General features: G+C 38.9%; 2 protein-coding genes across 2 annotated transcripts; both read left to right on the forward strand.

Annotated features, from left to right (window-relative positions):
* Positions 1-1246: 1246 nt before the first annotated feature.
* On the forward strand, positions 1247-4987 carry LOC143852950 (putative protein phosphatase 2C 2). The gene is made up of 4 exons (XM_077362622.1): positions 1247-1741; positions 3056-3253; positions 3346-3581; positions 4127-4987. Exons 1-4 carry the CDS (start codon positions 1553-1555, stop codon positions 4698-4700), a joined length of 1197 nt encoding a protein of 398 aa, XP_077218737.1. The 5' UTR covers positions 1247-1552; the 3' UTR covers positions 4701-4987.
* Positions 4988-9379: 4392 nt separating this feature from the next.
* Positions 9380-16511, forward strand: LOC143852254 (dihydrolipoyl dehydrogenase, mitochondrial). The gene is made up of 2 exons (XM_077361657.1): positions 9380-9750; positions 15121-16511. Exons 1-2 carry the CDS (start codon positions 9481-9483, stop codon positions 16369-16371), a joined length of 1521 nt encoding a protein of 506 aa, XP_077217772.1. The 5' UTR covers positions 9380-9480; the 3' UTR covers positions 16372-16511.
* The last annotated feature ends 947 nt before the right edge of the window (positions 16512-17458 follow it).

The raw sequence follows: 17458 nt of genomic DNA on the forward strand, positions 1-17458 counted from the left end.
GTATGCATATAAAACAAATGAAAATTTGAGAACGATTGTTATCTTAGGGATTCTGATGTGCAATGAAAATCCAGTAATATCTAAGTAAAATTAGGGAATCAGAGTAATGCACCTAAGTTTTAAATCCAGCAATATCTAAGGTTTTAAATTTCCGCCGAAATCGATGAGGACCAAAACCGAAACATTCCGAAACCAAAATTTTAGCAAATGTTTTGCTAAAATATTAATTTTTTATTCCTTTATCAAATTTCAGCCTAAATTACCGAAATTTCAGCCCAAAAAAACGACATTTCGTTAGCCTTTTTGGCTGAAATTTTGGGATTTTGGCTAAAATTTTGGTTTCAGTTAACCCCAATCTATAGAGGGTTAGGATCAACCCTCGAACATTCAGTCCCTCCTCCAGATATTAGAGGGTTAGGATCAGCCTATGGAAATGATTTTGAGGGCACAACTTATAGGGCGATCATACAAAATGGATGGTTTAGGCTGTAGCCCATAGTGCAATAAAAAAAAACTATAGGGCGCAACCTAGAGTGCGATAAAAAATGACAAATCTAATGGACGGTTTGGATCATCCTATAGTGCGATCATCAAAATACAGCAGTGCTGATAACATTTCCCTTTAGATATCATATCCCTCTCTGTAGTCGATAACCTGGCAAAACGGGATAAGTTAGTCTTTAACTATTATGGATGAGGTTGTTTTTGTCAAAATACACGAAAGATTCCCATATGATAGCAGTGGAGTGGAAAGTACTGACGACAGCAAGTGTGAACGACAAAAGCTCACCGAATTCATTTGTCGGCAACAATACTACATTCCTAAACTACCCTTATATTCTCACACAATCCACAAACACCCTTTACGTTCTAGATAGCGCGAGGCCTTGGATAACTTTTTGTCGCAACGAATTTACCAAACTATCCCTACAAATATTTCTAAAAGTAAAAAGATATGACAACTTCCACGAAAGGGTGGTTGAGTAAAAAAGTAATAAGCAATAGCACCAATGGCATGCCTGTTAATTAATCAGCAAAAAGAGGGCAAATTCCTTTCTACCCTTCCCACTTCTTCTTAAAGGTCATGCGATGATCGAGAAGCATCCACGTCTTCCCCATCAAAGCGAAATCGTATCTCTCTTTCTCAGTTTCTCACTCCAAATTTCTGCCACGTGGAGGTTTAATCTACCGTTGGAACCTGCTTTCCTGATCTGCCTTATAAATACAAATCTCAAGCAGCTTTTTCACATTTTTCTCACTTGGCACGTTCGATTGCATTTGCAGCAGACTTGAAGGAACGAAAAAAGAAACCCTAGTTTTCTCGATTCTTTTCCTCGTTTTCTTTGTTGTGGTTTTCCTCTTCTTTTGATCTGAAAAGCTTCGAATCTTCTTCGTCGTCGATTCTTGAGAGAAGGAAAAAAGCTTGGAATCTCTTTTCCTCTGTTTGGGCGTTTAGAGTTATATTGTAAATGATGTTTGGAATTGAGGAGTAAGAGAGAGAGAGAGAGAGAGAGAGAGAGAGAGAGAGAGAGAGAGAGAGAGAGAGAGAGAGATGGTAGCAGGAGCAGAGGTTTGTCATCAGAGCTTATCGGTTTTGGACGTTCAATACCGATGCAGTGTTTCTAAAGAGAGTGAAATTCAGAAAATTGAAGAGATCGTTGATCTTTCTACATCTTCTTCTTCGCCCGTTTTTCATCAAATCTGTGGATCTGATTCTTCTCATATATCGCCCTCCGCACTGGTAAGGCTCTGTTTTTCTTTTTCTTTCTTTTTTGTTTTTTGGATTGCAAGAAAAACATTTTTTTTTTCTTTTTTCTTTTCAGGATTATTTAGAGGGGAATGATATGATAATTGTTAATTTAAATAGATATTATCATAAATTGAAGGTCAAGTTAGAAGAAATATTGTTGTGTAAAACAAAGTAAGAAATTTTAGAAATATTTTTCTTTTCCAAAAAATTCTTGCAATCCAAACAGGGTTTTCATCTTTCATCTCTGGTTTTCTTAGAATATCGAAATTCGAGTCTCCTTTTAGGAGAGTTGGAATGGTTTTTTTTTTTTTTTTTCTATAAAAGCTGTGCTGCCAATTTTCTTGGATCCTTGGCTTTATTCGATTTAGATTAGTAGAACTGAAATATTTCTTTTTTTGGTTTTTTTCCTCTGTATTTTGGGAAAGTCAATTTTTTATCACAATTGAGGAAGATTTTTATTGGTTTCCTTTCAGTTAAGGATATTGCATTGAATGTTGGTAGTGGATTAAGATCTGTAACTGGAGTTAATAAGATCGGTAACTAGAGTTACTAGGGTTATCATTGATGACTAGATACTTCTTTACTCGTCTTTTTATTGGAAATTGAAACCGGGTGATGACCAAGGATTTTGACTTCGTTTTCTTAGGTATTTATCTGAGATGTTGGGAGTAAGAAATTTTGGGCAACTGAAACGATTTTGTCATGTTCAAAACTAGAGTGGATCGTAACTACGGTTTCCATTTTAGTTCCTTAGGTCTTCAGGTGTCCTGTTTATGAATTCTTTTTTCTCCTTTTCTTTTTCTTATGAAATGGGTATGGCTTATGCTCTAGAATGAATAAATTAGGCTTATCTGATTGCAGTTTGTTTGATCTTTATCAGAGTTTCTTAGAATATTGTATTATACTATGAAAAGGTTGTAAGAATTCTATGGTTATCAGCATGATTGGGAACATAGCATCATATAGTGAGAATTGAGTAAGAACGGTGAGAGCAAATGTCTTGGTTATTGTCATGGATGAGAAAATCATATTAAGAAGTGAAAATTTATATTTGTGAGATAATATGTCATTTTGGATTAATTAATTTATCCATAATCAATGCCAACAACAACTAAGAGATACATGTCAAGTCATCAAGAGAATTACATTCTCTTTTAGTTCTTAAAGTGTTAAAAATCTCAAAAAAAAAAAAAAAAAAAGTTTGTGTATCTGAGTCAGCATCCCTGCATTCTGTATTTCCATATTCTTGAACTACTTGATGAAAAATATTTGACCTAGAGTACCCTGTGCCCCTTCTTTGTGCAGGATTTGATGGCCCCCGACATTATTTCAGATGGTTCACTTGAACCTGCAATTCTCCAATTTGTCCCCAACATTCGCTCTGGTAGCTTTGCTGACATTGGGCCCAGGAGATTCATGGAAGATGAGCACATACGGATTGACAATCTTCCCTCTTACTTAGGGTCACTGTTCCACTGCCCTACACCGAGCGCATTTTATGGGGTAATTAATACACTATACTACCTTGCTTAGGATCATGCATCTAGATTTTTACTAATTGTTATGTTACTAAAAGAATTTTGATTATTGTACAGGTGTTTGATGGTCACGGAGGGCCCGATGCAGCTGCATTCATTCGAAAGCATGCTCTTAGATTCTTTTTTGAAGATGTTAATTTCCCACAAGAATATCAGACTGACGATGCCTTCTTAGAAGAATTGGAGAATTCTGTTCGTAAAGCGTTTCTTTTTGCTGATCTTGCATTGGCAGATGACTGTACTGTTAGCAGCTCTTCTGGAACAACTGCCCTCACAGCCCTGATATTTGGAAGGTTCGTTATTGGGTTATCTTCCCCCTTAATCCGTTCTGCAAAATATCTTGGATCTTTTATCTTTTTCTGTTTGGTAATATCTTAAACCGTTTATCTGTTTCACTGAAATTGCCATAGTTTTTCTATTAGTTTGATTGCACTGCTTTTTGCCTATTGTACTACATGGTTGTAAGTCCTAATAATTTTTGAGATTCAACTCTTGAATGAGCGTACTCTCTTAGGCCGTAATCACACATTCACACTCTTTTTATGGTCTTCTTGGGTAGGAATAGCATGTAATGAAACTGCAAAACTACTATGAGGAGGGTGACTTGATGTTATATCTTTCTTTATTTTACACTTCCATCACTGGCTATTACATTTGCTAGCAAGCTGTCACCAGCCAATTATGGGAGTTCAAACAAAGAGAAGGTTGCAATATCAAAACAACTACGAATATCATCTCACTACAAATAAAGTGCTAAGGGTGTAGAATTTAAGTCTGTTCTTAGGAATTTGTCCAAGTCTGTTATGTTGGTTATCTGATTTTTCATTATTTGGCGCAGGCTTCTCCTTGTAGCCAATGCAGGCGACTGCCGGGCCGTCCTCTGCCGAAAAGGCGAAGCAGTCGAGATGTCCCAAGACCATAAACCCATCTATGGAGTGGAGCGCAGAAGGATAGAAGAATCGGGTGGATTTGTCGATGATGGTTACCTCAACGGCGTCCTCTCAGTCACTCGAGCTCTGGGTGACTGGGACATGAAGCTACCTCGTGGCTCCCCCTCCCCACTAATCGCGGAGCCTGAATTCCGGCAAGCCATTCTCACAGAGGACGACGAGTTCCTCATAATCGGTTGTGACGGTATATGGGATGTGATGTCGAGTCAGCACGCAGTGAGTGTTGTGCGCCGTGGTTTGCGGAGGCATGATGACCCAGAGCAGTGTGCTAGGGATCTGGTGATGGAGGCATTAAGGCTCAACACATTCGACAACCTCACTGTTATTGTTATCTGCTTTTCGGCCGATCGTGATCCAGATTTGCCACCGGAGCGAAGGGAAGTTCCGCGATTGAGGTGTTGCAGCCTCTCTGCGGAGGCACTGTGTAATTTGAAGAGTTGGCTTGGTGGTGACGGCCTCTGAGTTTATGCAACAGTTTAGATAGATGTTGTTCTGTTTCGGGGCTGCTTCAGTATGGGTGAAAAACCAGCCCAGCAGTTTTGTTTAGGTATGTTTTGGGTTTCGGGCGTTTGTAAATATGAATTAGGGGGTGGTGGGGGGGAGTTTTAAGAGATTAAAAACACTATCAGTTTCATATGTTGTTGTTGTTTTTGTTTTAAGGGGGTGGGTGTCATATATCAATATGGCGGGGGACTAATTTATATATATGGTGTCAGTCAGTCTCCACTCAATTAATTTTTAGTTTCCAAGTGGTAGAGAATCCAGGAGATGCTGTTTTTTGGTTGCAATGTCTGATGGGAAATTTTAGTTGAATCTCCACACAGCTTCTACAACTAAATAATGCTCTGCTATTTTAATGTAATATATCGCGTTTACACGGCAACAGGTAATCGGACTCAAGGGCGGCTGCTGCTGCTGCTGGTGAAGTCGCCTTTATTGACTTTGGAGCTCCTTTCAATCCTCCCCTTCCCTTAACGCGTGTCTTTATTGACGGTGGATGATGGGATAGGAGGATTTGTTTTGATAGATACACCCTCCTCGTTTTGTTTTATTTTATTTTATCTAGAGCTGTTGGGATTGGGAAAATAAAAGCCCTTCTTTTTTGTGCCGTATAACTGTCTTTTCCACGACAAGATGCCTCTTTTTATAAAATGACGAACTTACCCTTACTAAGATCCAAACCGTTCGTTTGCCTGCCCCAATGTGTCTCGCATTGAACTGCCCCGACTCCGTGATTTGTCAACACTTAAGAAAGTAGATTGCTGGCTATTTATTAAATTATGTTCTAACTGTGCACTGAATGAGCATTGAATCGAGAGTTACCAACTCTCAAAGGTGCATCGATCGAAAGGACAGGGTTAAATCTCAAGTCCCACACAATTCTATTGAAATATGTTACATTTGATACAAGCAGGTATCATTAAAGTGTCTATTTGAGTATTACTGAAAGACAGAAACTCTCGCACTTTAAAAAAATGAGGGTTGTTAGGAAAACGGCATCCAGTGTAAAAAAAAAGGCTTCTTCTACATTCACGAGGATAGTAACCTCAACTATTTCATGGGCTTAGATCTTCCATTGTTTAATTTTTTTGGGCAAATAGATATTTGACGGTGATGGAAGTAGTTTTTCGAAAATCCGGCTTGAGGATATTGGAGGCCTTCTTAGAGATGAGATAGGTTCGACCAAATAGGCTTTCTCTGGCCCAATTGGACTCGAGGATTCTGTTGAGGTGAGTGAGGGCTATTCTTCTGGGCACAAGATTGATGGCAAGAACAGGTTTGGACAATCTTATTGTGGAGTAAGACTCTCGAATCTCGATGTTGTTAGGTGGTTGGATGGGAGGCATCCACTCCCTTGGAGATTCTCGGAGATAACAGACAAAATCTTGGACTGTGTGGAGGGCCACCCGGTTAGGTTCCATCATATCTTGAGGTTGGCTTTAACGAAGAGGCGGACCAGCTGGATAGAGTCAGTGTGGATTGTCCATCTCTAAATTTTTTCTATTTCCTCCCCCCTTGACAATTGTATTTCTTGTTTCCATTGTGATACTTTGTATTCTCTACGTTCTCTCTCTTTTCTTCCTTTTAAGAAATTCCATCATTTCAAAGGAAAAGGGTGCAGTAGAAGTGCCCTTGGCTGCAGTGCATCATGTTTGTGTGCAATTGTGTAGTGTGGAGAGAGAGAGATCTATCTATCTATCTATCTATCTGAGAAAAACAAAGGCTTTATTTTTTCTAAGAAAATGTTAAGATTAGTTTGGTAAGAGGTAAGAGGCATGCCTCTTATCGCATAGTAGGCCTCACCTTTGATTTATCTAAATCATTCATCCAACTATCCCCAAAGCTATTGCCGATGGGAATTGGGAAAGGCGCTACCTTTATTTTTATTAAGAGTAAGAAACGAAAAGAAAAACCCCGGGAGGTTCGAACCTGAGACCTGGCTATGATACTACTTGTAGGAATGTGGCGCTTAGGGAGGCTACCGTTATATCTTTATTAAGAATCCAGACCGGGGGCATTGCTGGCACAAGGCCTATGACCGCGCAGCTAACCTCCTATCTGGGTCCAGTACCCTAGGCGAACAATCCTCAATTAATTTGATAGATTTGATAGATCTTGTGTTGGACTGTATGGCTAAATAGCTCAATCCAACGTTCTAGATCTACAGAGAGATTGACTATTCAGATTTATGAATGATGTATAGAGCCGGCTGCGAATTATAAGCCTTACTGTTACGTGTAATTTAAGGCTCAAGATTGAATAAAGGTATAAGCTTGATTGTTGCTGCTATTTAGGAGAAAAAGCAAGATTGAATAAAGTTTGTTAGTAAGATAAGCTGAGGTATGATACTTGTTGGACATGTATATGAATGAATGACATTCGATTGGATGTTGGTTTTCTTCGAAGGTAACCAATTTAACAATCTATACTTCTCTCTTTCCCAAACGTGAAGTCGCTTCCTTATTCTCTTCCTCAGTACCAAGCTAGCAATGTGTATTTACACATATATTTTGAATAGGTTACCTTCAAAATCAGTTAAATTAACTCCATATAAATTACATGCCAGAAGAAAACTTGATTTAAATTATATTAGAATTTAGGGATGTAATAAACATGTAGGAGTATTACATAAAAATAGATCAAAATTACTTCCTTAAATAATAAAATATACTTCCATAGGATATCCTAAACATTCAAACTGATATAAATTTATTATAGATCATAACGATTATACAATGTGACTAATTGAAAGTAGAGATTTCTATTTTATTTAAGACCATTTGGGTCTTAAAATTAAAGATAAAATGGTAGACCTAAAATGGAACAAATAAAGATATTGCGTTGCTTCGATCTTCTCGATCGTCGAGGATTTCCTGTGTTTCGTTCTTTTCTATTAATATAATTCTTTACCATTCAAATAGAAAAAAAAAAAAGGTAAAATGGTAAACTTATTTAAAACTTTTTTAAAAAAGGCAAAAGTTACTATGACCAAGATATTGAGAAATACCTTTGCATGAACTGATTTCACTTGTCTTGTAGCTTAAGCGGCATATCTCTCTTGCTTACAGAGAAGCTAATCAAGTTGTAGACGTTTTGGCCAAATTATGCATGGGAAAATAAAAATAAAAATATTTTTATATATCGTAAGGAGATCCCAACTAGATGTAGGGGTTCTGTCAGATATAATGCTTTGGGAATTCCAAGTGTTCGATGCAAGTAAATTTGTGTATTCTATGGGTCTGGAGGTACAGTGAAATGCCCTCTTATAATTTTCTTTTTCGCATTAATAAAATTTAAGGCGCCTGCCTGGTTCCTGGATAAATTCTGGGTTAAAAAAGATATGGAGAAATAGAAATCTTCTATACAATCTAAGAGGGATCATCCTAAATCAGATGAAGGAATTTTATGCATCTAAAAGTCAATTTCGAATAATCATAACATTTAAAAATACTATGTTAGCTCCATTTGCTAAAGAATAGAATTAAAAAAAAATAGAAGAAAATTAAATTAAATTAATAAAAATAATTTCCAATAATTAGTAGAATTACCCAAGCATAATCACCTTGGGAGCCATTTGGATACGTGGATTTTAGAATCCTTGAGTTCTTTAAAATTGTAGATAGGACACGAGAGCAGCTGTCATTTTTGGATTTCTCGTCCTTCTTTCCCACATCAAGAGAGCAGTAGATCGTCCCATGTTTCAAGGTTATAGAAATCTCAAAGATTTTTAATACCTGGATTTCTTACTTAAAATCCACAAAACGCTGTCAGGACAGCATACATCAACTTGATCATGAACCTTCTTTTACACTGTTTTCAAACTAAAACTTGGATTCTAAAATCCACGTATCCAAACGGCCCTTTGGTATTGACCTAGTTGATCTCGATGATAAGCTGTTTCATGGATTTGCTATCCTGCTTGGATAATTTTATCTTACATAAATCCCTTGTATCGTCTACGTGCTTGTATGCAAGGTTTTTAATTTTGGTTTCGGGCAAAATTTCGATCCTCACCAGAACCGAAATTTCTGCCGAAAGCTCTCGAAATGTCGTTTTTTTAAGCCAAAATTTCGGCCGAAACGGAAATTTGGTACGTTTCGGTGTCTGTCCCAACCGAATTCCGGTCGAAATTTAAAACCATGCTTGTATGACATACCCTATCCTTAGTAGAGAACAGCCCCAGTGCACGGATTTTATGCCTACACTTTGGGGTTGTGGGGGAGGGGGTCTCATCTTAAATGGGTGACTGTTAAAAATATGCATGGATAATACAATTGGATGGCTAGGATCATTTGACCAACAGGATTTATTTCTTGTGGCCCATTTATAATGTGTCCTATTAGACGAACGGTCCAGATTATGTTGCCATTGTTCTCGAAAGTTCGACCACAAACGTCACTTCGATTCTTCTACAATCCCACACATGAAAAAACATAATAAAAATATTGTTGATATTGGCACCACTATGTTTTGATAATGGCATTAACTCATCATATCCTTTATTAACTAAACAGTTCTTAAGTAAAATATAAAAATAAAAAGACAAACTGAATTCGTGCAATTATAAAAAGTGGTAGTGGCAATATTAGGATTCTATTAAAAAAATGTCTTTGAGATAATTAAAATACAAATGAACCATACCTTTTCACATAGCAGCCAAATCAGACCAAAGAATACGAAAGGCAAAAGAGCTGAAGAGGAAATACAAATCTAAACCTTCTCTCTCTCTCTCTGAAGAAAAATGGCGATGGCGAGCTTTGCCAGGCGCAAGGCGCACCTTCTCTCAAGAAACCTCTCCTCTGATAATCTGAAATACTCCATTTTCCGTCTCTCTTCTTCTAGAAGTTTCTCATCGGGATCTGACGATAACGATGTCGTCATAATCGGAGGTGGGCCCGGAGGCTACGTGGCAGCCATTAAAGCAGCTCAGTTAGGGCTCAAAACCACCTGCATCGAGAAGAGAGGGGCTCTCGGTGGGACTTGCCTCAACGTAGGCTGTATCCCTTCCAAGGTAAAAAAAATTAAAAGATTATTAAAATAAATCCCTAATCTCTCGATTTACGTTTTAATTAGGGTTTTGCGTACTCTTCATTCAGATCTGCTCGGGTTTTTATGTAGGTACTCATTTGGATTATCTGTTATCTTAATTCGTTTCGATTGATTTATGATTTAGGTTTGTTCGGTTTAGTAATTTAGTTGTCCGACTGTTGATTTTTCTGTTTTTAGTGTGGATTTGTTTTTAATTTTCGAGTCGAGTTGATGGAATTCGATGGAGGGAAGGTTTTTACCTTTTGTCCTGGTTTTATTGGATTTTATTGGTAGTTTTCAGTATATATATAATTCGGTAGCTTATGCTGATAAATCATGATAATTTTGCATTTTAAGTTTTTATTTTTATTTTTTATTTTTTTCCCTCTGAAAGGGTAAGTAGGATTCTGTTGGATGAATCTTGAAACAAGGCATGACCCCGCAGCAAACAAACTCAACTATATGGTTCGATCAAAATTGTTATTTCGACTATATCTGTTTAGGTCTTTGTTTTCAAATTTTAGTAGGGATGCAACTTGGGTCTAAGTTTGGGAGTTGGGGTTGACCTTTACCTTGAAATCCATTTGGGTTCGAGTCAGATCCAATTTATTTTTTAGAGAGTACAGCACATCTTTAGTTGCACCCATAAATCAATTTTCTGAATGCTTGGAGTTGATAGGACCATACGAACATAAATCATTTTCAATTAAATAATGGCATTTAATTGAAATTTCGGACTGAAAGTTCCGAAATTACCGAAATTTGGTAAATGGCGAAAAATGAAATTTCAGAAAATTTCGGTTTCGGTCTTCGGATTTTGGTCGAAATTTGAAACCATGTGTATGATATGACATTGTGCATTAAACCATGGATACACACTGGGGTGTCACAGAGGTCCCTTTAAACTAGTTTAGGCATCAGACTGGATCTAACAAGGCATGCAGAACTTTCTACTAAATGGTTTTTAGGCTTCATTTTTTTTTTTAAGTGGCAGTTTTTAGGCTTCATTTTGATAGACAAGTTGGTAAGATATTTATCTGAGGTTTTAAATTTATGATCTCGTGAAGTATAAACTAAATCAAAGTTGATTAAGTTCATTGTAAAGTGCACTCAATTGATGCTTTGGTATGGGGATATTTAAGGTACTTGTTGATAAATTACAGTGATTATCTATTAAAGCGGATACTCTGGAGAACTTTGGGCATCTCACCACTTGAGATAATGAAGAGTTGAATTTGGGGTAGTTCTATTGTGACCTGGTGGTCACGGGTTCGAGTCACGGAAATAGCCTCTCTGCAAAGCAGGGGTAAGGCTGCGTACATCTAGCCCTCCCCAGACCCCGCAATGGCGGGAGCCTCGTGCACTGGGCCGCCCTTTTCTAGATCCACTCTTGTCTAGACTAGGGTGAAGCAAAAAGGACTTTTCAAACCTCTTTACTTTTGGTTTTTCTGTGTATTCTCAAATCTAGATTGTTGTACTGTTGGGTTTCATAGTTGCATCTATTGTAGGCTCTTAATTGAGAACGAGTGGAAGAATAGAAGAGGAGTGCTTGTTTGTAAATATGAGAATTAAAGTATGGAATTGGCTATGGGTTGGAAGTGAGCTCTTGTTTGATATCTGGATCCATTCTGTCTTGCGAAGATAGAAGCCCATGGGGAGGCTGACAGATTAGCAAATGAAGAGTGTCCTGTCCCAATTTGGTTATTGGAGATCATATGCCTGAGTAGGCATTCTGAAGCAATTTTTAATTTCCTGGTTTTCAGCACTGCTACTGTTTCTGTTGTTCTGTTTTGCTGTTGCTGGCCTTACTATCTTGGTCCGGCTTTTGTTTTTTGTTTTTGTTTTTGTTTTTCCTGTTTATTTTGATGAATGAAATCTGTTGCACCAGTTTTGGTTGGCAGTTGATGGTAAGGTTAGGATAACTGATGATTTTGTTCTAGACTAGCTATCGGAATCTTTTCTCTCCTGGTTATAGAGGCCAAGCAATGCAGAGCATCAAGCAGATTGTTGGTTTCTGTCTATGTACATAATGAGCAGGGTGTTGGTGATTTGGTGGCCTGGGTGATGTTACCTTGATCACTCTCAGCTCATTGTTTTGATGGGCGCTGAGTTGTGGATGGAGTTAGATTTATGGAGTCTTAGATGTTCGATAAACCATAAAGACCGATTGAATTTTGATAACTGATTATTTTGTTCTGGAGTAGCTATGGGAAGCCTTTCTCTCCACTTTATAGAGGCCAAGTAATGCAGAGAATCAAGTACTTCTTTGCTTTGCTAGGGTTGTTGGTTTCTGTCGATGTGCGTAATGAGAAGGGTGTTGGCAATGTTGTTGCCTGGATGATGTTGCCTTGATCACTCTCAGTTCATTTTTTTGATGGGCGCTTAGCTGTGGATGGAGTTAGATTTATGGAGTCTTAGTTGTTAGGTAAAGATCTATCTTGACCATTTCTGATCTAATGCTGATTGTGTTATCTGCTATAGTGACGTTAAGAGGCACCGTGCACCACTCATTTTGAAAGATTCTTGATAAAAATCTTTCAAGGACAATGCTATTTCCACTTTTTGTCTTGTTTACAAGGATCTCAGTCTCCAATTCTCCTACTTTGAGATTTCATGGCATTCTTTAACTAATTAGCTCTGAGAAGTATAGAAACCAGGTGTGTTCTCTCGACCGTTGAGTTTGCTGCATCATTCTACTAGCATGATCCCGTGTACATAATGCACAGGTTTCGATGAAAGCAAATGACATATCTGAGTATAATTGAAAATCTTGAGTTAAAGTTCCTATTCCATCTTTCCAAACGTAATATACTTGACTAGTATCTGGGCACAAATCCTGTCATGCTTTAGGGACATTTCTAGTTATGCTTTGAGTCAGTTTCGGAGGGAGGTTCGCATAAGTGTGGAGAGGATCGAGGTCCTACTCCTCAATAGTCCCCTCCTGAGCGAAGATGTTGAAACTAAACTTTTACGTGTCCCCTCCCGAGCCAAGCATGTTGATAGTAAATGTTTACGTGTCATGTTTAGGTAATCTAGGCAGTGGTGGATGGGTGTGTGTGTGTTTGGCGGGGGGGGGGGGGGGGGGGGGGTCGGTCCTTTGAGATGAGTATGGTTTGACCAAATGGGCCTTTTCAGGCCCAATGGGAGTTTACGACTCCAAAGAGGAGGAGTGGATGGCTTACATAGTATCAAATTCTTGGATGACAGAGACTTGGATCGGCTGATCGTGGAAGGAGATTATCTTAATGTGATAAGATGGATGGTCGAAGGAAGCCCCTTAGAAGCATGAATCTTCCTTCGGGGTGCCGCTCCCACCTCAGAACCTTGATTCGGCGCTTCTTAGGAAGGAGCTTCCAGGGAGCGCAACCCCAAAGAGCGGGAACTGCTCCCAACCTGCGACTATTACTCCATAAGTCCCACCATCACCAACATCCTTGCATCAAACTCCTCGAACTCTTCGAAGTATTTCGTTGTAGCAAGCACAAATGCTTGTGCATCTTCAGAAGGCTCGAGGAACGAGGTGCTCCCAAACTTAGATGGTTAGAAATTACTCTTCAAAGATGATTAGAAATTACTGGTTTTTGATGTACTTACCTTTTGAAATATACATATAAAAATGGTTAGAAACTATTATTTTTTTGATGTACTTGAATTTTGAAAGATATATAAAGAAAATATTACATTACACGCTCCCATGGCACTCCCAAACTTAGAATCTTCTAGACCCCACGCTTCCCCGCCCCCGCCCTTGCTCCGTGCTTTTAAGGGAAGCCCTATCCTTGGAGGTTTGCGAATGCCACTGCAGAAGTCCAGATTTTGATCATTTGTATCTTGACCACCTTGGTCGTTGGAGTTTTCTCCCTTTTTAATATAATCTCTCACCATTCAAAAAAAAAAATCACTAGTAGCAGCAATAATGAAGCAAAAGAAAAAAAAAACGAAAACGTATATAAAATCACATTATTGAAAAAGTTACTTTCAAATATTACACTCAGGATAACTTAACTGGCGTTCAGGATTTTTGTGTGGACTGTAGTTAATATACCAGTGTTTCATGAAAAAATGTTGCAAAAGAGAAAACTCGAAAATATGTACTTTAAAACAGAAGTTAATCACAAATGAAATAATAAAACAAAAGGCTTGTGATCATGCATTGCGCTCATGCTTGTGCAAGTTGAGTAGCACACTAGGATGGGCCACAGATTCCCCTTCACTCACTTTCATTTTGGAATCTTTTCTTTGGAAAGAGTTTTAGGTGAAAGACTCAGTTTTTCATAGCTCAGTATAATCAAAACCACTGACAATTGTTACCTAGTCTGATTCTGTAGTTGGGATCATGTTTCCTTTTACTTGGCTGCAATGGTTTCTTTCTATTAACCTCTGTTGGAGCTGTTAATTCCTTTATCGAGTGTCTGCAACTATGTTATTGCCTTGAGACAATAGGGTTTGTCTGAAATAAACTTATATTTTCTTAGAAGCAAGCAATTTTTTTTTACTAACATCCAGATTCCGGAATCATCCCTAGCATTCAGTGGAGCATAGGAGATTTTGTGAATTGACCTGTCTCTACTCTTTTCATTCTTACTATTCTGACTACTGTAATGAAAATTGAATTGTGATTTTTTAGGGAAACTGTTCTTTTCTATTTCTTCTACCGTCACATGCTGCTGAGCATGTTCCAAAAATTAGCTGGTGTCAACAAGGGGTTCATCTGTTCTGAAAGGGGGTGGGCATGATATCTGGTAACCACTTGGTTGAAGTGCGAAGTGTTGTTGTGATGCTCGGGAATCTTGAATTTGTCAGTCCAATGGTATCATTTAATGTTTTGTTGTGTGCATTTGAGTTGGTTTAGTGGCATCATTTGATGTCTTGGTATCTATTGTGGAAGAGTAAGTTATAGATGCGTTGGCCATTCTCAGGAAAGGTTATGCCAGTCATCGCCTTACTACCAGTAGGGCGAGACGGAAACCACACCTGCAAAATTGTAGTAATGCATTAGTTTGACTATTCAATGGCAAAAATCTGCACTTGTAGTACCCAAACAAGCTTATCTACCAAATAAAGTTGTTGAAAAGGTGTCCCGACAGTTTCATTATGCAGTCTTGGGTCCTATTCATCTCAGCCCAGAGGTCTTTTTATTAATTGTATCTTACCCGAATCCATAGAACAGAATAACCATTCAAAGTCACCGCGGTAATGACCTCACCCTCTACTATGTTAGTTTTTGTGTCTGCCTAGTTAATGAAGAAACAAAAGCAATGAGATAGAACAATGTTTAATGAGATAAAACAATAAACATATGTACTCTTGTTGTTATCCATCCGAGGTGCTTATTTTACTGTTTCATTTTCAGGCTCTGCTCCATTCCTCTCATATGTACCACGAAGCCGTGCATTCCTTTGCCAGCCATGGCGTCAAGTTCTCTCAGCTGGAGATCGATCTGCCTGCCATGATGGCCCAGAAAGACAAAGCTGTTTCCAATCTCACCCGAGGCATCGAAGGCCTCTTCAAGAAAAACAAGGTAACTTACGTCAAAGGTTTTGGTAAGTTCATTTCTCCCTCTGAGGTTGCTGTTGATACTATTGAAGGCGAAAGCACTGTTGTCAAAGGAAAGAATATCATAATCGCCACTGGCTCTGATGTAAAATCCCTCCCCGGAGTTACGATTGATGAAAAGAAGATTGTGTCTTCGACCGGAGCCCTAGCTTTATCAGAAATCCCAAAGAAACTCGTTGTCATTGGCGCTGGCTATATTGGCTTAGAGATGGGCTCTGTTTGGGGGCGGCTCGGTTCAGAGGTCACTGTTGTTGAGTTTGCACCTGATATCGTCCCAAGCATGGACTCAGAGGTCCGCAAGCTCTTCCAACGCACACTTGAGAAACAAAAAATGAAGTTCATGCTCAAGACGAAAGTGGTTGGGGTTGACACATCTGGAGAAGGCGTGAAACTAACGCTTGAGCCAGCAGCTGGCGGTGAGCAGAGCACTCTTCACGCCGACGTTGTTCTAGTCTCAGCGGGTCGTATTCCATACACGGATAAGCTTGGGCTCGACAAGATTGGTGTGGAAACTGATAAGGCTGGGCGGATTACAGTCAACAAACGGTTTGCCACGAGTGTGCCAGGTGTGTTTGCCATTGGAGACGTGATACCCGGCCCCATGCTTGCTCACAAGGCAGAAGAGGATGGAGTGGCCTGTGTCGAGTTCATAGCGGGCAAAGAAGGCCACGTTGACTACGATATGGTGCCTGGAGTGGTGTATACACACCCTGAGGTGGCGTCGGTTGGGAAGACTGAGGACCAAGTGAAGGCTTCTGGGGTTGAGTATCGTGTGGGAAAGTTTCCTTTCATGGCAAATAGCCGTGCAAAGGCGATTGATGATGCTGAGGGATTGGTGAAGATATTGGCTGAGAAAGAGACAGACAAGATACTGGGTGTCCACATTATGTCTCCGAATGCGGGGGAGATCATTCATGAAGCTGTACTTGCCTTACAGTATGGAGCGTCGAGCGAGGACATAGCTCGCACGTGCCATGCACACCCGACCATGAGCGAGGCTGTGAAGGAAGCTGCCATGGCTACTTATGACAAGCCCATTCACATCTAGAGGGTACTGCTTGTGTTCTGTTTTACTATTTTTTTTTCCTGTTGAAATTTTGGAATAATTTTGGGTTGACTCAACAAGAAGCCTCTTTTATTTATTTCGCGCTTGTTTATTGTTATTGAAATGAATCTTGCATTGCTGCTTATGCTTCATGTCTGTGCCTGCTCTTTTGTTGCGGCATCTGAGCAGAAGGTTGAACAAGAGAAGAACGGTGTTTCTCCTTGCGTCTTTGATCCCTTTGCAAAATTAGTGGTTTAGCAACTACACGTTAACCCAAAATATTAGTAATTGTGCTCATGCAATTGAAGGATTAAGTTTCATTAGTAAGCATCATGTTTAAGAGTTTTGGAATTTGTGTTATGTTTACATTGGTGCGTCCACATTTTTGAAATTAGACTATTTATCGTTGAATGAACTTGAAGCGATCAGCCTTAACAAAATCTGGAAGGGTCCTATGTCAATTACGGGGCCCAAATACTTGTTTAGACAACATTTTATGCATCTCAGTTAATTTCATTGATTAATAGAGTCAGCATTGATCTTTAGATCTTTAGATCTTTAGAGTTATGTATTAGCCGTTTGGAATTAGACAGGCAAGAAAAGGGTTCTCTTCTTTGCTTGAGAAGTACCCTTAACAAGGCAAGAAGAGGGTATTGGATTTGTGTTCGCGGGATTGGATATCCTATTTGGATAATTTTCTCTCTCCACTTTCACTCTCTACCCAGAGGAGAGAGAAAGACACATGGGGAGTCGAATTTAAGATATTTGGGAGTCGATTTATCACTGCCCTAATTTTATCTTGTACTTTCCCTAGTGTTTCCTATTTTTGTTTCTGGTAATATTTTATCGGAGAACAAAGGTACACTCAAGGTTTTAAATTTCGACTAAAATCCGAAATTCGGTGAGGAGAAACTGAATTTTGGCAAATTTTTTGATAAAATATTAATTTTTTTTATTTCTTTACAGAATTTCAGCCAAAATTTTGGCCCAGAAAACCTACATTTCGAACGCCTTTACCAAATTTCGGAATTTTGGTTTCGGTGAGGACCAAATTTCCCCTGGAAACTGAAATTTAAAACCATAGGTCCAC

This window comes from Tasmannia lanceolata, unplaced genomic scaffold (assembly GCF_043159265.1).
Source record: "Tasmannia lanceolata isolate RefF3 unplaced genomic scaffold, GAP_Taslan_0.1 ptg000019l, whole genome shotgun sequence".
Classification (NCBI taxonomy): Eukaryota; Viridiplantae; Streptophyta; class Magnoliopsida; order Canellales; family Winteraceae; genus Tasmannia; species Tasmannia lanceolata.